Consider the following 22,055-nt stretch of genomic DNA (forward strand, 5'->3'; position numbering starts at 1 on the left):
GGAATCATCCACGATACACAGAACGGTCATTCTTTGTAAAGTCGCCTTCACAGACGAACGTTTAGCGGAGAAACGTATTGGCTTGAAAGAACTTTCGAATCTATTTTGTACCCTTAGACTTTTATACTTAATTTTACATTCTCTTAGAAAAATCACCAAAATACATTACATACAATATTTTCCCAAATGCAGGATTATACACACAACAAAACACAATGTACAATACCTATACTCTATACGGTAGAGCAATATCTAATGGCGTGAACAAACCAGTCCAGGCTGTTCTACCTCGATGATTACACTTCCAATTCCCCCGATGTGATGCGTTTCATTTTCATTCAACATGACGAACGGTAACATGCGAGCGTACCATAGACGTCGACGCCACCATACACGCGCTTCCTGACAACGAGAGCCGTTTCTACGAAGAACCCGTGCGCGTGCACGCGGGCGCCAGCCATCCAACGTCCGGTGTCAAAGTTTTCTCAAGCTGTTGGACATTCAGGCGTCGTTCTAACGAGGATATACACGGGACGGGGCGATATTCGTAACGGTCTGGCGCGACAACGAGAAGAAGAATCGTGGACGAAAACAAGGAACAACGGGGGCTGAATTCGCAAACGGACGTCGGTGAAGTCGGTGGATGATTTGACAGCGTGTAAAGGAGAGAGGAAAGAGAAAGAGATAGGAACCGAAGGCGAAAAAACGAGAGACACAGAGGCACTCTAGACTAGACAACCGGATAGATAACTGCAGCCACGGTGTCATCGTCGCGTGATGGAGTACCCTAGACGGGGTGGTGCAGTGTGTGCGATGAAAAGCACTAAAAACGTGCACCCCTCTTGGTAGTCTCGTCTCGCCCCTCTGGACAACGCCCCGTTATTGTACCTCCACGATGCAGGTATTATATTCACCTCTCTGTTCCACGATGGAAAAAAACGTATCTTTTGTCTCTGTTCTCTGGCAGTTTCTCTATCTCCTTTTCATTCTCTTTCTCTCGTTTGGTTTCTCTTCTCGTTGGCCGGACACGAGCGCGTACCTGAACGACTTGTACACGCGATTCAGACGGCGACAAGGAGGAGAGAAACGCGTGACGTTTTCGCGAGGGGTCTTTTGTGAACGGGGGACTACAGATTGCCTCATTGTACGAAGTATTTTTGCCGGATCGCATTTCCCGTCGGGATCGATTCTAAAAAGAGATCTTCCTCCTATTTCATTCGACTCCACCATGGGATAGCCCTCGCGTCGGTAAACCTCGTGGGTGAATACCGTTCCCATTTGTCGATCTTTTCTTTTCCATGGATCGCCCCCTGTCTGCAACTTTGTCTCCAAGATAGAATTCTTGCGAGGATTAGATCGACGCTATTACGAAGAAAATACTGGAAAAGCGTGGTTCTCGTTGCGTTTCCTATCCATTTCTTGTCTTCTTACACGCAGCGATTTACTTAGCGCGATACGATCATTTCGTGTACTTAGATACCTCGTTTCTTTGGCACCCTCTAGGGAAAAGGAGCAACGACACCGTGTGACGGTGCGATTCACTGCCGGATTTTCAGGCTGAATGCGTGCCGGCCCACAACAGCCAATACTACTTCGGGCTAGAACTACGCACAGTTTCGACTCTAAACGAGCGGATCGTCGTCTGGTTGTACGGTGTTCGAGCAATTGAAGCGCCAAAAAGAACAAACGTTTGAATACTGCTGGTTGGTTCGTTGAAACGTGTGTAAACGTACGTACCCGTTCACACGAACAATTGCAACGGATTGAAATGAAGCCTCATAAAGTCGCGTACCACGGGAGAATTCTATTCTTGCAACAGTACTGTTCGGCCAATACACTTGTTCCATTCTACAGGAAATTGGAATGGGATATTTAACTGGTTATTTTCTTTTCTATACCTTGGAGGATCGGCGAATCGAAATGTAACGCTGTAAACTATAATTAAACGCGATCCATAGTGGCCTGCATTGTACCCGTTTAGAGAAGTTACGGGGGCGAAACTGGTCGTTTAATTCCATAACCGGGATTTTAATTCTGCGCTCGTACATCACGCCATTCTCTTGTCGCGTCGTTCAAAAGCCAATCGAGTGAGAACGTGAGAGTGAGAGGGAGTGAAATTAATGCGTGCGCTGTAGCACGCGCAATTACGTGCTTTCACGACGCTTTTAACTCGCTGCCTTGCCCTTAAGCAGCCGTTGGCCGAGTGGTTTCACTCGACGAATTAATATTTTTTTCCCTTTTTACCCCCGCCGCTCGATCGAGAACGATTCGAGAGCGACAAGCAGCACGAAATCGGCTTTACGACTCCGGTAATATCCCGATCGAATTTCTTTCTTTTCTATGCCTCGAGCGATCCAAAGCGATGATTCATGGATCAAATTGTATCATTTAATCTTGCCATTTTTTACCTCTATTTTATGGTAGAGAGACGCTTCTTTCTGCCCATTAGCTATTATCCTCCGAACCTTAATACAATGTGATTGTAATCTTTTTTATCGAATCTCTTTTTAATCGTTACGAATTAAGAGAATATCTAAGATATTCAAAATGACTCATAACTTGTATTTTAGTTTTTTAGAACAGCGTATTTTATGGAATTTGAATAATTGTTGGTAAAATATACGGATAAAATTCAGTTTCTCTCCCACTATCGCATGCAGTAACTATCATGTTTCCTATAACATGTAGATTTATTATTATTTACAACGTTCTCGATTTGTTTCTACATCTGTACTACATCTGATCTACACGCTGTACTTGCTTATTTACGTCTTCAATTACTTTTTCTTACGTCGAATAATCGGAATTTTTCTTAAGAGTACCGACGCGTTAACAATACTGATCGCGGAGCTGATACGAACGACTCGTGACTCGATCGCGGCAGGTGGAATGGGAGAGTCGTGGTGCGTTTCGCGAACTGATCAGCCGCAATTTACTTTTACGAACTCCACGGAATTCTTATCTGTTTTATGCAACATCTGATAAGCGGTCACCTTACTGGAACAGCAGGAGACCGTATCGATCGAGGCTCGATTGAAATCGAGAGCAGCGCGGCTTTTCATCGGAAACTAGGGAAAAAGGTGAAACGTAATTTACTCGACGAGAAAACGAGCGTCTTCTATCGCACACCATCAAACAGAATCGAAAGGAAATCTTAGCAGGATCTCTCGAGGATTTGATTAAATCAAAGAAGAGAGTCGAGAAATTGAAACTTAATGAACGCCACTAGAGTGCCATTGAGATTTATAAATCAAAAAGACATATCGAGTGTTTTTGTCGTCGTACTTAAACGCTTACTTTGAATAAATATTATAAGAACGACTTAGTCCATTAACAAAGACAACGTCAATGACCGGGAAGGAGGGAGCAGGTTTAATCAGAACATCTATACATTCGGAGCGAATCAATCTTCCAAAGTTCTCCTCGTGCCAACGAGGTCAAGATAAACGAAACACGCCGCGTGACGTGTGCACTTTTCGAGCGGCCTAGCCTAACTAATGTAATCTAAATCCAGAGCTAACAAGAGCAAAGCACCTTAGTCGACGTTGAAACGTTCTATGAAAAGGAAAGACACGTTAATTTCGAGATTTCAGTAGAAAGAGGCTTAACTAGTCTGACATTCGACTGAGTCACGTCAATGACCGATCGGAGACTAATCGAGGACCGAAAAAAAGGGCTGGATATTTCGGTTAAGTTAACCAATTTACTTTGATCTAAATACGATATTTTTTCATTCTTTCGTTGCTACATTACAAGCTAATGGTATGTCTTCATATACAAGTTTAATTATTCTATGCAAATTTGGAGATTCAATTTTAAGACGTTGAAGCTAGGGTTCAAGTAATCCTATATTCGACAATTTCTACGATGTTGAATACAGAGACGAGCTTCATCGATTCGAAGGGGACACGCGAACAGATCAACTGGTGGTTTTGTCTTCATTTCCACGTGCTCCATGACGTTCACCGTCAATTAATACGACCAATCTACTGTAATCTGGTCGCAGCATTCGTGTTAATGGCCCCGTGCCATTTTAGGGACAGTGGTAGACGCGTGGACACGGGCAGAGCAGCGTTATCGCGCGTTTACGAGACACGTTTATATTTTGACAGCACCCTTTCACCGTAACTAATCCGTGGGCGCGGGAACAGAGTTTATCAGAGATTTAGCTTGTATTAAGTGCGGCCGTGTCGCGGGGCAACGACGTGGTTCGCCGCAGGGTCCGTTTTAATTCCAGCGAAACGCGCCCAGCCCTGTTAATATCACCACTGATCAGATAATCGAAATTTATCGTCCGAGTAATTAGCGGAAGGAATTTATACCACTATTACCATTAGGGAATACAGATCTCCGCCTGTTTTTAGGGAGGAAAAATTAATCGCCGTAAAATCGGATTCGAATTCGTTTCGGAGCCTACATTTTTCTGATTAGGGTAGTGCGATATTAACTAGTCATGGGTTAAAGATTTATCTGGGGAGACATACAGATCCGGGAAATTTATTTCATGTAATTATTAGGTTGATGTATATGAAATGTTTGAATTCGAAGAACTAATACCATTAAATTTTGCCATTTAGTCAATTATCAATCATGATAATTAAATATACGAGAAATTGAAACTTAATGAACGCCACTAGAGTGCCATTGAGATTTAAAAATCAAAAAGACTTGGATATGTACAATTGAAGTTTCATTTGGAAAGGAGCTCAACGATTCAATCCACAAGTCGGTAGCTGGTGGAAACAGCGATGATCAATTAACAAGACAAATTTCTGCTAGTTAGTATAGAATTACTGTTCATTTTTCCTCCATTTAGTTGTCATCCTCCTCCTCTGAAAAATCGCGGTGACGATCGATCGACTGTTGGCGCATCGCGGTCACGATTTCCACCGACTTTCAGATTTGCGTAGATCGCGCGACCATGAGACCCAATGGCGTTGGAATTGATCAACGAGGCGCGGGTAAATATGTGGCGACGTAGCGTACGCGTATCGGCTTGATCGCAAGCGAACAGACACGAAAGAAGAGGTTGCTTGACTGCGTCGAGTTTCTTTGCTCGAGAAATAAACAAGAAAACCGAAGAATTGAACGGACAGAGATAGATAGGTTCGATTCGATGGGGTCTTAGATCGTTAATAGTGCACCAACGTGAAATATGTCGATCGAAACGTTTGCTGGTCGAACGAGCACAGCTCGGTTATTTGTACGAGTCAATTCGAGACGTGTGCATTCGCAACGTCTCGACAATCGATCCCTTGTGATCGGGCGCGTGCTTCGTTACTCGTCCAGAGTTCTTTCCACCAGTCACCGGTCGAAAAGAATAAAAGAGAAAGCGAGCTCTTCAATGGAGACTATTACCAACGAACACTTATTTTTCTTCCGTGTACGTGGCCTCCTTTTGCTACTCCTTACGACACTCCAAGTTGCTTGACAGCCATTTCGAGTGCCTCAAATATCGATTACCTCCGATACGCCTGATATCCTTGCCAACGTCCACTTTGAACGCGAATGTCTTTGTAACCTTGCCCCTCGATATCGTCCATTATAAGAGCAGAAATACTTTATGGAGTATTAAAGCGGTATACATTTAAGCCCTCGTAAATTGTTAGCACAAGCCTTGGTAATATCTGAAATATTGAACGTTCATAATTCCGTGATTGGAATGCCGAACAATAAAAGATGGAATAAAAAGTCTACTTAGTATTCCTGAAGAGTTATGTGTCTGGAAGAACGATGAAAAGAAGTATCGATATTGATTCTGGAAGTGAAACGCGCAATGAATCGAACACGTTTAGTAACGGAACGAAGCGACTTAAACTCCATTGTGGCATATGCAAACAACGAGACGTCGCGCCTATTCAACAGTTCAGACAGTGAAAGTGATGATCCGCGAAACATCGGATACTATTTGGCGTCTGTACGATATCAACTTTCCCCATTATTCGCTCCTCTTCAAAGAAAAGCAGCTTTCTCGAGCGTGGACGTTGCAACTTCGAACCTAACGAAGCGTTGATCAAGTGCATAGAGAACCAGGTCGGCGCAAACACGAAACGAATGTATATTTAAATTGTTCCATCGAAGACGCTGGAAAATGTAATTCAAGAATTCAAGAAATCGCGAACTTGAAAATTCGAAAGTTCCAGATCTCGGGAATGAAAGATTTCAGAAATTCAAAGATTGTAAATTTCAAAAATTCAAGAACTTAACAACCGTTCCACGCGACACCAGTTGCAGCACCATCAAACCGGCTAACCGACTGGATCGCAAAGGGAGTAAAAGCACGCGAGAAGGAACCGCGCGGTGCTGAGATCGCGCGAAGAAATCGATTGTCCTCGGTTAGGCGCTCTATAATTACCCAGGGAAGGCAGTCGATTAGCGTTCCAGCGCGTGCAACGACGGTTCGCTTTTCAAGTGGTGCGCGCGTGAGGGATGCACGCATGGAGACAAAACACGCGCGTGGATTTCAGGGATAGCGTGTGCGCGAGCGAGACGAGAGCGGGAAGGTGGTGCGGGGGCACGTGTCTGGGTGCAAATATAATCGTCGAGTGTCTCGCGGGGAAGTTAAGTGGCCGTGGCGAGCCGGTGCACGCAGAATAGGCTGCAATTAAGGAGCCCAGACGAAATATACATGGACGGTAGACTGTAGAGGGGATTGGAAGGGAGGGGAATGTTCTGTACCAGGACGGACGACGATATTCTTCGTTCGGGAGCCACCGTCAGATTGCGAGCTTTATTTTAAATTTGCATAAAGACTCGGCCTTCTCTTTACTTCTCTGCACCGCAGCAACGTTTGTGCAAACGAAAAGGCAATCCGCGGAAATTAACGCAAACCACGTTCTTCTTTCTTCAAACTTCAGCCAGTCTTAGATTCATCTACCTCGCTTCGAGCTTCGAGTACACTCTTTCCCTTCAGAAATCGTAGATTCGTTGTTTGGAGAAATCTCCTCCGGTTTCCCGTTCATTTTCTTAGATTTCGTTGAAAAGGGGGCGTTTCTATTCGGATTTATCGCTGCAGTCGTCGGATTCTCGTTGGAACGTTGATTGAACGAGAACAGAGGGTACATTGCTATTGCGATGATCGCGTTAGGTGGTGTTCCTCTCGCTCGTTTTTCGCGAAAATCCAGCACGGTCTCGCTTGAAGCGAAACGAGATTCCACGGGATCCGCGTCATAGGTACCGGACAGATATTGCGCACGCGAAACGCTCGTTTTCATGCACCGTCGACACGCATCACCGTCTCTCTTCCCCGGACAAGGTCTCAATTTCATTTCACGGGAATTAATTTGGAATTAGGGAGAGTAGCCGTGGAATTCGATTAAACGTTCTGCCTTTTAATATCTCGAGAATAGACGTTTAACAATCTATAATAAGTACGCGCAGCTAGATAGAAAAGTTACAACACGTCGAATACTCTTGCTACCCTTCTGGGCTATCATAGCTCTCTATGAAATTCCGAACAACTGGCCTGTAAACCTGTTCTCGCGTCTCGTACGATGGTCCATCGGGTAAGACAAAGAGATCCAGCACGTTCGAGCCGAGCATTTCTGAAGGACGTGGAGGAAGGTGAAGGGCCAATTACCCATAATTTCGTGTCTCGCGTAATTGGTGGAGAGCTAGATGGAAAGAGGAAGAGAAAGGAGGAGAGGATACAGCGTCTCGAGGGTCCATCGCGTTTCACCTACTCGTTGCATCGAACTCTCGTTCGATACTCGAGATTAATTCAATTTCCCCTGGCCAGTTCGGATTCTGCATGCTAACGTGCTCGAATCCTAGTTACAGAAGCCTCGAGCCACTTAATCGGCTAACCAGGGTATTCGTCGAGGGCTCTGGTCGAAGCCAAACGAGTAGCTTAAGCGGCGAAAGTCCTTTGACGAGTCCTGTTTCACTATACCCAATAAGATCTTTTTCGTTTCAGCACGCCGGCTTACGACTATGCGCCGAATCCTGACAAGCAATGGATCCTGCAGGTGACGCAGAAAATGCAGCCAATTCACAAGCAGTTTACGGATCTTTTGATGACCAAAAGGCTACAAACGTTGCAGAGCGTGGACGATGCGGTGGACAGGGTACGGTGATTCATTCGTTTAGAAACGTTTCTGCAGACACGTATTAATTGAAGCTCTTGCCACGGTCGTGTCAGGAGAACCACTCGTTTCGCCGGAACGCTCGTTTATTTTTGTGCGTCCGCTTGTTAACAGATTTACCAGGAACTGAAAGACCTGGGGGAGCTGGACAACACGTACATCATCTACACGTCCGACCATGGTTACCATTTGGGACAGTTTGGCCTGATCAAAGGAAAGAGCTTCCCGTTCGAGTTCGACGTCAGGGTACCGTTCTTGATCAGAGGACCTGGAATTGAACCTGGTACCATGTAAGCACAGCACGTTGTGCGATTATTTTGATTCCACGTAGGCCGAGCTGCGTGTCCACTTCTCGGACTCGTCGTGCCGGGAAGTGTATCTTCGTAGGTAGTTATAAGTAGGGCAAATAAACGAGTCATCATGAGTCGGTTGAGCGTGCGAAGAGGAGGCGTGAAGTTGTAAATCACGCAAGTTAGATGAAGACTAGTGGCTACATTTGGATAAATTGATTCGCCAGTGGAGAAAGATTTACAGTTGTAACCGGCCGTAGAATCGTTTAGGCATTCTGAACTTTACTTTCGCCATTCCATTCTATCTTGCGTTGCTTCGTATCTCTCTTCCATAGTCGGTCATTGTCTTGCAACAATGTTGCACGTGGTTAATCGGTAGTTACCGTCAGGATGGTAGCGTTGCCCCGTAAATTGATGTGCGAATGGGCTGAAGCACAAAAGCACACGCGATAATTTTGGTCGACGTGCCTGGCCATTGCCGTATGTTGCATTCGTGTTGTTACATTCCTGGCAAAACGGTGCATTTACGCGTCGAACGTACGATCGCGTTCGTGCCCTTAAATCCACGCGTCGTGTCGAGATTACGCTCGCGATAAATAGAGCGTATTAGTACGCGTATAAGTGATCGTTGCCTGATCGTCTTCTGGAATTATGGCTGCGCGCAGCAACTTCGGAAACGATAAATTATCAGGGCAAACTCGGCGCGGAGAGTAAAAGACAGTCCGCTAACCGACGAGACAGCTCACCGTTTTCGAGTTGCCAGACTACCGTGTGAACGCGAACCCTCGGCCATTCGCGTATAAATTGAAGCAGAACCGTGTCTGTTATAAACATCGTCGTTAGGTTAATACCACGGCGCGGCGTGGGGCAAGTTTGCTTCCGCGTGCAATCCCTTCTAGATTTAATAAACGGCGCCTGGTTTCTGCCACAAGGCGGAGCAATACCACGGTTCGTTTGAAAAAACGCGATGTGTTGCGGAAAAGAATATTGTTCTCTTTCGAATGAAAGTTTTTACGAAGCGATGGAAACGTTCAATTCTTTCACGGTGCAGCAAGAGAGAAACTCGGGCAAATCGTAAAATACAATTATTATAATTTGTCATCTTAACTGCAAACGTTGACTACAAAAGTTAAAAACACGTACATATTTTTGTATTTGTTCGGAATATATTTGTATATAATTGTAATATATATATATATATATATTATATTATATAATATATATTATTAATAATATAATATTATTATTAATATATATTATATTATATATTATATAATATATATTATAACTATATATATATATATAGTTGTAATATATATATATTTGTATCCTTTGTTCGGAATTCCTCGTCGCTTTATTACATCGCCATAGGGTTGATATTGGCTTCGTCCTTGCGATACTCAAATGTCAGGGGTGAAATTGTTTAGCTCGATAGAGCAAATATTATGACTGATAAATCGCGCTTCTCGGAGCTATTGTTGCAGTTTTTATCAACTGCTTGCTCGTGAATCATTACGACTGACCTCCATTGGTATCTAGTAATCTACGACAATTTCTGAATAATTTTGTTGAAATGGAAATACATTTAGATTAAAAATTTAAGATTTAAAATACAATAGTAGGAGTAAGAAGGCGAACTGTTATTATTAACTTCGCTTTATGTTTCTCTAAGCCCTACAAACGTTCGAAATTGAACAATACCGAAAAATCAAAGATCTATAACGCGATAAAACGAGATGAAAGGAATAGAATTCGAAGGACGAAATATCAGAATATTCGCAGCGACTTTACCGAACCGGTATTTACCCCGAGGGTTGAGCTGCAATATTGAATTACTATAAAGCATCTATATGACGTTGCAGAGTAGACGACATAGTTTTGAACATCGACTTGGCGCCGACGTTCCTGGACATAGCCGGCGTCGAGACGCCCCCGCAGATGGACGGTCGTTCTTTTAAGAAACTCTTTCAGAAGTGAGTATATCGCCAATTTTTTCACCATACACACATATATATATCGTGAACTAAATTCCACGTTGAAAGAAAATTACCTACTCGTGGGTTAAATAAGACGAAGAAAGATAAAACGAGACAAAACTGTCAAACAAGAGAATCGACATCTTCGGATCGTAAAAACTTGATTTTTCAAGAAGAATCGCATGTTGCAGTAAACATGGAAGAAGATCGAAGTTTAAGTGGCCGGATACGTTTCTCATCGAATCTTCCGGACGTCGTGAAACTCCGGAATCGATCGCAGAATCAAAAGCACGGGAAGCCAGGAGGCAGAACCAAACGTTGGCGAAACAGCACGCGAACGCCACGCCGGAAGAGGAAGAAGACAACGTTGCCGATCCAGACGCGGAACACGAGTCGGAGCATCGATTCTTGGAGAACGATACAGGCAGTGATCAAGACATTTCCGAGGATGACGATTTCGAGGACTCGATCATCGACGAATCAAGTAAGATATTTGCCTCGTTTTATTGCGGATTATCAAATCGTAATTCTTGCTCTTTATGTAGCCTTCCCTATTTGGGACGCGGTTTCCCCTGCAGGAAGGCGTAACACTTCACGCTGACCTTTTCGCGGCAATAAAATTGCTCTCCGCTTTGGAGAGCTGCAATCTCGCATTATGATCCGATCTTTCAATGAATAAATTACTCGAAGCCGGAGATTTACACAGAGCCGACAACGGAATTAAGCAAAGCGTAATCGTTTCGGTTAGATTAAATCGAAAAATTCGAACAAACATAGAAGATCCGTAACGTCGAAAAAAAAGACTGTTATCTTGTTTATTTGTATTCTGCGCGCTCTTTGATCGGCCTAATTAAGTCATCGACAGAAGCAATTACTTAAACGATTAAGATAGATATTCTTTAAGGCTGTATCGGTTTCAGATTTTCTTAGAAGCGTAAAGTTTTAATTAGTTTCGACAGACGCTGTATCTTGCGACACGGAAAAAACATCGAAGAAACTTCTTCTTCGGCTAGATCCAGGAATTCGACGTAATTGAAACTCGCGGTTAAGTCGAACGAATTCTTATTCAACCGGTTTGGATAATCACGTTGAAAAGGGGCTCGAATCCCTCTGGGGTCGGACGTAAGTCTTGTCGAAGTTTCGCTAGTCGGGATTTACGCAATGATCAAAGTTTAATCCCTTTTTATTGGTCCGCGCACCCGGTTCTTTCATAAAATCTCCTCTCGTCGCTCTCCTTCGCTATGGAATGGGATTTCCAGTTGTAACTACGAAGAACGGACCCCGAGAAGTGAATATTCTCAAGGAACACGATTGCAAGAAAATAGCGGCGAATAACCGTAAAATGATGATCTCCGCCTTTCAGACTCTGATCCACACCTGGATAATAGGGTTCATCCTGTTCACTCATCCTTCTCGTCGAAGCACGAACGATTGGCCATCGAATGCTCGCGACCGGAAGTCCAGACGAATTGTATTCCAGGTCAAAAGTGGCGCTGCGAGAGGGAAGGTCACCGATGGAGGAGACACAAGTGCAAATACGCCGCCCCTTCGCCAAGGATGTCGAAGAAATGCGCCTGTTTCACGCCAAATGGAGTCGTTTATACCAGATTGGAGTCGAATGATTACATCGATGGGCATCGATATGGCTTTGGCAGAGACAGAAGACCCACAGATGTGTATACGGACGTGGCCAGATATTTTGCTAGACGAGGTACCTCACCAGAGCTAGCCATTTCATTTAATTTATTTAGTAACATTCTCGAGATTAAATATATTTCAATAATGTTAAGTGTTTTAATATCATGAAATATCGCATTTATCACGATATGGGATATGCGAATCACTCGGGAAAGAAATTGATCCACATAATTTTCTAAAAATTTCTTAATGTTAGTAAAGCAGATGCTTGTTTAAGTATTAAGAGATTAAAAAGTGTTTTCGACGTTCTTATGCTTTTCCAATGAAAATAAACATCAATTGGTTTTTTGTCCCGTGCAATAAAAAATCATTTTAGTTGATTAAAAGATCAATAAGGGGATAGGATGCAGAGAATAATAATTCTTAGTTAGGAAGGAGATCATCGTTCACGATTTTTCTCAGGCAAACGAGACGTGTCAGATATGGACAGCGATGTTAGCCGAGATACCGACGGGAACGATGATGACTATAATGATGGTGACCGGGACCGACGAGCCATCGACGAGGAGGACGACGAGGACTTCTTCCAGGAACTGAACAGCCTCGCGAACGATGTTAAGAGGGAATACGTAAACTTGATCTTCAGGTACGAAAGTTTAGAAAGTCGTTGATGATTCGTTCGATAAGACACGGACGTTTCATCGTAATGAATGTGCTCCTAGGGACAGGTTTGATAACCGAACGTCGGAAGACGAGTCTCTCGAGTTCGATAATTTAAATGAATCTGAATACTCGATCAATGACTTCGATCCTAGTTTGGATAAGGTAGTGAAAGGACGGCTGAACATTGAAGACGTGGTAAAGAGACACAGGAGGGTACGAAGGAGTGTTGCGAAGAAGGACACTGTTGAACATGTGACGAAGATCATGGAGAGTATCGAAGAAGAACTGGATGATTTAAAGGTATATACTTCTAATATAACAAATTTACGGACGAACGTACGACCTTCATTCTCATATTTAGGCGACCCAAGCACGGCAATCAGAATCAAAAAGAACGTTTCCACCGAAATGTTCGGTTCTTCCACAAGGGGGCGTGAACTGCTCAGAAACCGTGTACCAAGATCCCAACGAATGGCGAATTTCGAGGCGAGAAATTGAACAACAGATCAGAGAAATGAGGTTGCAGTTGGAAACTTTAAAAGTGAGCGTCGAAGATACGTGTTTTATTTCGTACGAAGAATGTATAACGTGGTATTCATTCCAGGATATTCGTCGTCACTTGATGACCAAGCGACCTCAAGTTATGCGAGACCCAGAGGATGGGTCAAAGAGCACAGAGGAAGCACACAAATCGCACCATCACCCTTCGAAGAACCACGTGAATCGCCATCATAAGAAACACGATCACACTACTACGCTTAATCCTACTGCATCAACCATTCGTTCCATCGTGAAACACAACCAAGTGGCGGAAGACAGAACTGCATTTACAGATACTACGGAGAAGTCTAGATTTAACGTTACAGTCACAGAAAGTACTGATATCGATACGACCACCACGACTGAACCAACATCCACCACGTTATCAACGACTTCCAAACAAAAAAAGGCGCCTCGTCGTCAAAAGATGAAGGAAGTCGTCGGTAACAGGACGGAAGTGGAGGATGATAAACCACAAAGGCGCAGGAAGTTTCACCATCATCGAAGGAACAATACTCTGTTCACAAACAGCGTGCATGATGAGACTCCAATAGTGAATGTTAGTGAAACAATGGAGACGACTGTGACTACGCAAAGCACGACACCGAATCAGAGGCATCAGAAGTATCATCAAACCAAGTATGCAACCGTTCCTACCACGACGGTGAAAGAAACGACGATTCGAAAGGAGACTTCTAGCAGTATAGGAGCCACGAATGACTTTACCAAAGAAACTACGACAGGAACAAACGGCCAAACGGTGCTATCAACAGGATCAGAGACAGGGTCTACTCTCGGTGAATCGACAGAGTCACAAAGAACGACTCCGGTGTTTTCCAGGACGAGTACCGAAGCTCGTTCGAGAACGTTCCCGTCTACGACTGTGACTACGACGCCCATGACCACACCAGTTACGGCGTCTTCGACTAGAAGGTTTCCAAAGGTGCAGAAGAATAGAACGACCAATCTTGGACCCTCTAGGATCGATGTTACTATTTTGGAATCTCCTGATAGAAGGAACAGGCAAGGTTAGTAATTGTGCATACAGTGACTCGCGAAAGTATTTGAACACAGGTTTGATTGAACTTATTCTTTTTATACTAGATATAATAGATATAGCAAATAGTAATCGTCGACTACCACCGATGTTGAACAGTCCTCTAGAAGCTCGTCACAAGTGTTACTGCGAGCCTGATTCTTACTCGAAAAAGGATGAGAAAGAAATTGCTCGAGAGGAAAGAAGAAGGTTGAAGGAAGAACGTTTGAAGAAGAAGGAAAGGAAATTGAGAAAGAAGGCCAAACTCGAGAAGGAATGTTTAACGGAGAAGATGAACTGCTTCGAACACGATAACGATCATTGGCGCACAGCTCCGTTATGGAGCGCGGGACCATTCTGTTTTTGTATGAATGCTAATAATAATACGTATTCGTGCATTCGTACCATTAACGCGACACACAACTTCCTTTATTGCGAGTTTACTACTGGCTTGGTCACTTATTATAACCTCAGGATCGGTGAGTACAACATTTGCACGTGTAAACTCAGTTTTCTAAGGAAAATTGGTTTCAATTATTGGCTCTTGGTTCTTTTTCGTTTAGATCCATTCGAACAGTGGAACAGGCTTTCGTCTTTAACATCTTCAGAACGTTCCTATCTTCACGATCAACTGGAACATTTGAAGGGCTGCAAAGGAACAAGGGATTGTACGGTTGGAAGCGCGAGGGAAGCGTTGCCACAACTGCAGCAACATCAGAGATTCATTTCAAAGAGAAAATACGCAAATTCCTTTGGTATGTTTGATTGATAATATATAAAATAGAAATGTTAGAAATTTATCTGCTAATTTTTTGATATTTATTTTTATAGAAGATATGTTCATACCATCAACGTTACAAATTATTCGAGAAAGCGAACTCAGTAGCCCGCCGAATAAGAGACGAAAAAAGTTGCAAACGTAAATATTTTTTTAATCGAAAATTTGGCTTTGTATTACGTTTGATATACTGAACTATTACTTCTTATTAAGGAGCGTTTGGAACAGACGAAGCAGAAGCTGGCAAAGTAGTTGGAGGCATCATCAAGACGCGGTGAATTATCGTCGACACAGACATCAGTACTGATAATCATGGTTCGTTTATTTCTCTTTGGACAAGTCGTCGAAGGATGCGTGACAGCATTGCCTTAGATGTATATTAATTTCGCGATGCATTTAATAACGTAATTTATTTAGTGATATTTAATTGAGAAAGGATACGTGATATTTAATTGAGAATGTTCGGATTCTATTAATTAGACTCGCGTTGCTCGATATGAGTACACCGTGTATATTTTTAACATTATACTTCTTATGGCAAAATTATTACGACTGATCGGACGCGTATCGCGTGCACTATAATCGCGCGTATTTAACAATCGAAAACGATCTAAACAATCCTTTTTTTACTTAATAGCCGATATTTTTTATAATAATTTATTTACTACTACGTCCCTTTTAAGTCTCTTTATACAAGAAGCGAATTATCTCGAATAAAACTATATTTGCCTAACGAGATTTAGAGAAATTAAAAAAAATCTTCGATTATCCAGAACTAGCAACACGATACTTCTTTACGAGGTGAATAACCGATATCAGTAGCTTTATAGACAATAGAGTGTCTAAGAGGAGAGAAGGATATGAGAGTTCGTCTATCGCGTTAAAGAGCTATTTCAAATTCGAATTCTACGTGACTACGAACTGAAACGCACAACGAAAGAACAAAACACAATATAAAAATCGTCCTGCCAAAAGCCTTTTACCTTTCCTTACGAAAATTTCTATACACCAATACGTTCATGAAACGTTTATTCTATCAAAACTGCCATTCGTTTAATTCTTTCCTATTGCCTTCAAGCAATCATGTTGCAGAATAAATTGTCACTTTTGTGTCTAACAATCGTTACTAGGATGTTTGAGTAGAGACAGGGAAAAGGAATGTAATTTAAGCCACAATGCTAAGACTGTACGAGTTTCAATGAAAACAATTAAAAAAGCAACTTTTAACATCATTTATTCTGCGTAATTTCCTGTCTTTCTAGAAACAGTATGAGAACTTTTGTGATTGCTACATTTAACAATCTCTGTTATAAAAAAAAAAAAAAAAAAAAAAAAATTGAATGCTAATGGATGCATATGCTGCTATAAGTATACAAGCAAAAAGTAAACTTCGCTTACTGAAAACGTTTGCTTGAACAATTATAAAAGAGTCTTAGACAATATTTGTCCTTTTACAATTTCTATTGTTGTATTTGAAATATTACATATCTATACGTCACTATACAATAACTAGATGCTTGTTTCCATTAGCATTTTATTTTTTTACAAGTATATGTCTGTGTTACGTACTAGATTCTCAGTTAGTGCCCTGAGAATATCTTCAAGATTTTGAAGTTAAAGCAATGTATTTAAATCATGTGAAATAAATAAATAAATACTGTCCGAATTGCGATTGATACTCCGTTCACTTAAGTAAAAAAATGAACAAATTTTTCGATAATAAAGAAAGAAAAAAAGATAAAAAGAAATTGAAAAAATATAAACATATTTCTTTGTATCTTTCAATATCTTTTTCATAAATTAATAGAAACTTTAATAGAAAAATAATATGCATGAAGAAAACATTTCTGACTTCGAACATAATTCTTAATTAATAGATATGCAGAACTTAAAAATCAATAGTAGGATCGAAATCTTCATTGTCATCAAAGATGTTTTTTGCACTTTTAATCTCAGTGGTATTTTTGCTAGACAAATTAGTACTTTTGCTATTATCATTGCTACATGGTGCATTATCTATTTCTTCTGGTATAAAATTATCATATTCTTCCTCATTATCATAGATAAAATCTTGTTTAGAATCATTTTCATAAGAAAGATCGCTACCTATATCTGTGTGTTCACTTTGTGAACACTCGTACATCGTATTATTATCAAGATGTTCTATATCATCAGATTTCTTATAATTACTGCTCTGACTATCTGCAGCTACAAAAGTATTAGATCTAATCTCTTCTGGCGTATCTAGATATTTTGCCCACTTGCTTTCAACTTTTATATTTGGCTTTGGTTTCTCAGGATGATTATTCATATAGTTATCATTAGTACTGTTACATCCACTAAAGGATATATTCTCCTGAATCTCATGTTCTTTCATCAGATTTAATTTTTGAACCATAACGCGACAATCTCTACCTGAGCCTTTAAAATAAGCCTAAAAATTGCAATTATCTGCTACCTTGCACGTATGACATTTATTTTGTGATATATTATGATGAACATTGAAATTAAAATCTTTCTGTAATAAATGAAATTAACTAACCTGTTTGAATGTCTGTTTAAAATTACATATTTTGCATTGCCATTTCTTTGCTTTCTTGACTATGTGAACCTATAATTCATAAATTATTAGAAATCGAACGTTATAATACCAATTGACAATAAATTACTGCGCATTTGACAGTTACTTGATATGTTTTACACGAATAACAGCGTAAAATGTTCAATTCCTGTGACATGATACTAATTTATAGAAATATGATTGCAAAGAACGTTTTCTAAGGTTAAATATATTATGTTTCAAAGAATAACACTTTTCAAATTATTTCAAACTTCGAATGTCTTTGATGCTTGAAGATGCAGCATGACCATTATGGCGGTATTACATTTTGGCGGGAAACTAAGCTGTGCCTGTAAGTTGTTCAATTTTCGGTACTTCCGATAGATTCAATGCTTCCGGTAGATTTGATTCGATTTATGCGTTCCAAATTTTACCATTTTCATTTGAATATTTTGTTATAAACGCGCAAAAAAAGAAGTGAAAAGCAGCTATACGACTTCAATTACATCTTAAGGTAATAATTTTCGTAAAATACTTCTTGTTATTCAAAGCATAGCAAATTAAAGTTACTTCTTATAAATATAGTTACTCTTAATAGCAAATTCTTATGATAAATTGCAATAGATTATGTTTCATCTCTGTTTAAAGGAACCAGTGTGCATTCATATTTATATTTCATTTATTATGTTATACTATTATATTTACACACAATTCTTAACACATCTATCAAAAATAATTTAATTAATAGTCAAACATAAATCATTCATTCAAAGTCTATTTTACAATTGGGCAAAGCTTTGGTAAGTTCTTTGTGAACAGTATTATCCGTTATACTTGATAATCCTTTAATTTTTAATTCTTTTAGATTTCTGAAATACCAAAATATAAGCAACATTACATTTTGTTAGATATATCTTATTCATTTTTATATATATTACATACTTCAATACTTTTAATTCACGTAGTCCACCATCATCAATGCTTTTACATTTTATAATTTCTAAATTAGTTAAAGAATCTTTAATAAGCGATAGATATGGTATAGCTCTATTATCAATGTATCTGCAGCTTTCCAATTTTATATTTTTTATGTGTTTGCATCCTTCTAATGTGGTAACCCAATCAATAATTGTTATCATATACAAGCTATTTCATGTTATTAAATTAACTACAATACTAACCAAGATGTGGAAATCCTACATCACATATTCCAGCATCATTTGCTTCAATAGATTCAATGTAATAGTTTCCACTAGATGGTAATGCGTTATAATCAGTTAATGGTTCAGAAAAATCTTTCCATCTGACAGATGCTCCATTTTTTAAAAGCCATTCTGCACAAGCACGATCTGGACCAATTTCCTTTACACGTTCAGCATCAACTCTTTAAAAAAATGTTTCTCATGTATTTTGTTTAATGAATCAAACAATAATGCTTTATTGTAATACCTATTAAATACAACAGTAAGCCAGTAAAAGAAAGGCCTACTTTGATTTCTTGTATTTTGAATTAAAGATGGTAATTTGCTTAATGTCTGAAATAAAAAATATGACAATAATCCCATTAATAGCAAAATGAAGTAAACTTTTTATAGCCTTACATAGACTGTCATTGTTCTTCTATTGTTTTAACAGTAATATCATTAAATAATTATAATATTACTCGAATCTTATTAATCTTCTAAAAGCACAAGTTACTTAACCACAATGTAAGAACTAAATTGCGCGTAGAAAATCGTGTATATATTCATAATCCTATAATAGACCAAAGAACTATTGCATCTAATCAGATAATATTTTGAAAGTTAGACAGTGCGCATTACTATTTACAATACAAGTTAAGAATTTATGTAAGGTGCAAACATTTAAGTAATAAAATCAGGATATTCCGATAGAGGGCGAAAACAAATTTCCCGGTGGGTAATACAAAATTTTGTTCGAAATACCACAGTAGTATCTCGAGTACAAAGAAACAGTATCACTATGGGGAATATTGAATCATAATCAGATGAAAAGAATTCTAAATCATACGATTCCCAGCTATTAAAAGAATTTGTATTAATCACTATATAGTATACATTGTTTAATACAGATGTCAAAGATAAACTGCATTTCAGTGGGTTATACTATTCTACGTTACTCGTAGTCTCTGGATCTTATAATTGTATGTGCCGCCGGTTTGAAGAGTCAAAACAAACCTGTGTGATTACGTTTGGCAGTGATTAAGTTTGGCAGAAAAGCTACTAAATAGCAACGATATGAGTCGAAGGAAAAGAGCGAAGGTTTGTCTTGTTAGTCTTGTATCCTACATTTAATATTATCCATTACCAAATATATTCTTATAAGGGTTATTATATGATGTGTTATTTAGTACACTGATTGTTACAAAGTTTTACTATAATATGAATCAAGTGTTGGTTTTCCCATATTCCTTCATAAAATAGTACTAGACGATAGAAATTCTTGTGTGGAAGATAATTCGCATACGTGTACCTTGAATAATACTGTGCTGTAAATAACCAGACTAGGTTATGTTTTGGTTAGACTCATTATTTGTTACTTATCTTACTTTGTCAATAATCGTAAATTTATCTTTCTTTAATTAAAAGCGAGTATATTGTATGTAAATTAAAATAAATGTTTTTTATGCAACTTTTAATTCATCAACATCTGTAGAAACTTTTAACCTATATGTTAAAGTAGATCTCTGTATACTTAATAAAGTTTTGATTACAAATTGATTTACCATTGAATATTGCTTCTTTTATTTGTTATTTTATCATATTCATATCTATATATAGGTGGAGTACAGAGAAATGGAAGAGAAGTATAATCAAATGGAAGATGAAAATGCTTCAGATACATCGGAAAAATCTAAACCTGGTCTTGTTACTCCAGAAAAAAAGGCTGTGCCTGAAGTAAAAAAAGATACTGATACAAATATATCACAATCTGTATCTACCTCTTCTGCTCAAAAAATTGAAGTAAAAGATGAAGATGATCAAGATAGCGATCATGAAGATCCTCATGGTAAATCTATCTGTTAATGAAATATATTTTTTCTGTAATCGATTAAATTTTAATTTCTATATTTAATTTTAGTAAAGGAATTACTTAATGGTTTGGAGGGGGCAGCATTTCAAAGTCGTCTTCCATTTGATAAGCTAACTTCCACAGAAGCTGCTTGTTTCCCAGATGTTTCTGGTGGACCACCGCAGACCCAAAAAGTTTTCCTTCACATTAGAAATAGACTCGTAAGAAACTTAAGTTAAAAAAGAAAATTGCAGAACTTTCATGTATGAATGTTTTTATTTCAGTTGCAACTATGGCTTGAGAATCCAAAGCAACAATTGATAGTTGAAAATGCTCTGCCAGCGATAGAACCACCTTATAATAGCGACACTGTATTGGCGCGTCGAATTCACGCATTTTTAGAAAGACATGGTTTCATTAATTTTGGAGTTTTTAAACGGCTTAAGGTGATATATGTTTTTATAATACATTTTCTACATGAATACTATTTATAACAAATTATTGTCTTTCTATTTTAGCCATTACCTACAAAGAAATTAGGTAAAGTAATTGTAATCGGAGCAGGTATTGCTGGTTTAGCTGCTGCTCAACAAATGCAACAATTTGGCTTAGAAGTAATCGTACTCGAAGCACGGGTAATTGTTATTTAAAATTTTATTTTGCACTTAAAAAAGTGTGTAAGACATATGTTTTTCACATAAGTTTCTGATTTTATAGGATCGTGTTGGTGGTCGAATTGCAACATTTCGTAAATCTTCATACATCGCCGATCTTGGTGCTATGGTAGTTACAGGGCTAGGTGGAAATCCAGTGACAACACTTAGTAAACAAATCAATATGGAACTTCACAAAATACGACAAAAGTGTCCTTTGTACGAAAGCGATGGTCAAACGGTTAATATAAATATAGTACATTTAAATGTTGTAATAATTAAATGTTTAAAACAATCATTTATGAAGTTTTAATATTTTTTCCGCGGATAGGTCCCGAAAGATAAAGACGAAATGGTAGAGAGAGAGTTTAACCGGTTACTGGAAGCTACGTCGTATCTTTCACATCAATTAGATTTTAATTACGTGGGTAGTGCTGGATCAGGACAAAGTGGTAATACACGACCGGTTTCCTTGGGTCAGGCATTGGAGTGGGTGATACGTTTGCAAGAGCAAGGTGTCAAACAACGTCAAGTTGCTCATTTGCGTTCCGTATTATCGCTTCAAGGTCGGCTTATCACCAATCAACATAGGGTAAGTATTCGAATTATTTATGCTTTGAATTTTTAGAAAATACTAATAGTTCTTGTATTAAAGATGATAGCGATCATGGATCGTTTGGTCGAATTAAATAAACAGTATAAAGAAATGACTGAGAGTAAATTACAAACACGCGATATAACACAAGAATTTGTACTACGTTCTAAGTTGCGTGATCTTCATAACGCATGCAAGGTATGGTCTTT

General features: G+C 39.4%; 4 protein-coding genes across 6 annotated transcripts in view; 2 read left to right on the forward strand and 2 right to left on the reverse strand.

Moving 5' to 3' along the window:
- LOC132909170 (extracellular sulfatase SULF-1 homolog) overlaps nt 1–16,671 on the forward strand; it is a 78,385-nt gene extending 61,714 nt beyond the window's left edge. The window contains exons 5-17 of one of the 3 annotated variants that reach the window (XM_060963821.1): nt 7,916–8,066; nt 8,199–8,374; nt 10,237–10,347; nt 10,542–10,834; nt 11,714–12,061; nt 12,451–12,634; nt 12,717–12,951; nt 13,013–13,192; nt 13,256–14,219; nt 14,296–14,706; nt 14,791–14,982; nt 15,059–15,146; nt 15,219–16,671. In XM_060963821.1, coding sequence (XP_060819804.1) covers nt 7,916–8,066; nt 8,199–8,374; nt 10,237–10,347; nt 10,542–10,834; nt 11,714–12,061; nt 12,451–12,634; nt 12,717–12,951; nt 13,013–13,192; nt 13,256–14,219; nt 14,296–14,706; nt 14,791–14,982; nt 15,059–15,146; nt 15,219–15,312 — 3,427 coding nt within the window. In that variant the 3' untranslated portion in view covers nt 15,313–16,671. Of the gene's footprint in view, nt 1–7,915; nt 8,067–8,198; nt 8,375–10,236; nt 10,348–10,541; nt 10,835–11,713; nt 12,062–12,450; nt 12,635–12,710; nt 12,952–13,012; nt 13,193–13,255; nt 14,220–14,295; nt 14,707–14,790; nt 14,983–15,058; nt 15,147–15,218 lie in introns of all 3 variants that reach the window. The other 2 variants (XM_060963820.1, XM_060963822.1) reach the window with 2 other exon arrangements.
- LOC132909204 (MRN complex-interacting protein) lies at nt 16,321–18,075 on the reverse strand. Its single transcript, XM_060963887.1, has 3 exons — nt 17,693–18,075; nt 17,548–17,616; nt 16,321–17,439 (listed from the first exon to the last, which is right to left on the reverse strand). The coding sequence occupies exons 1-3, from the start codon at nt 17,741–17,743 to the stop codon at nt 16,894–16,896; spliced, it is 666 nt and encodes a 221-aa protein (XP_060819870.1). The 5' UTR covers nt 17,744–18,075; the 3' UTR covers nt 16,321–16,893.
- A 131-nt stretch (nt 18,076–18,206) lies between these two features.
- Nucleotides 18,207–19,384, reverse strand: LOC132909205 (ATP synthase subunit s, mitochondrial). Its single transcript, XM_060963888.1, has 5 exons — nt 19,167–19,384; nt 19,015–19,100; nt 18,747–18,949; nt 18,508–18,670; nt 18,207–18,434 (listed from the first exon to the last, which is right to left on the reverse strand). Exons 1-5 carry the CDS (start codon nt 19,176–19,178, stop codon nt 18,329–18,331), a joined length of 570 nt encoding a protein of 189 aa, XP_060819871.1. The 5' UTR covers nt 19,179–19,384; the 3' UTR covers nt 18,207–18,328.
- A 190-nt stretch (nt 19,385–19,574) lies between these two features.
- The window catches only part of LOC132909181 (lysine-specific histone demethylase 1A), a 101,269-nt gene continuing 98,788 nt past the window's right edge, over nt 19,575–22,055 (forward strand). The window contains exons 1-8 of the mRNA XM_060963847.1: nt 19,575–19,847; nt 20,367–20,595; nt 20,668–20,819; nt 20,883–21,044; nt 21,117–21,233; nt 21,316–21,492; nt 21,583–21,843; nt 21,907–22,044. Coding sequence (XP_060819830.1) covers nt 19,824–19,847; nt 20,367–20,595; nt 20,668–20,819; nt 20,883–21,044; nt 21,117–21,233; nt 21,316–21,492; nt 21,583–21,843; nt 21,907–22,044 — 1,260 coding nt within the window. The 5' untranslated portion in view covers nt 19,575–19,823. The remainder of the gene's footprint in view (nt 19,848–20,366; nt 20,596–20,667; nt 20,820–20,882; nt 21,045–21,116; nt 21,234–21,315; nt 21,493–21,582; nt 21,844–21,906; nt 22,045–22,055) is intronic.

Source organism: Bombus pascuorum, chromosome 7 (genome assembly GCF_905332965.1).
Source record: "Bombus pascuorum chromosome 7, iyBomPasc1.1, whole genome shotgun sequence".
NCBI classification, from domain to species: Eukaryota; Metazoa; Arthropoda; class Insecta; order Hymenoptera; family Apidae; genus Bombus; species Bombus pascuorum.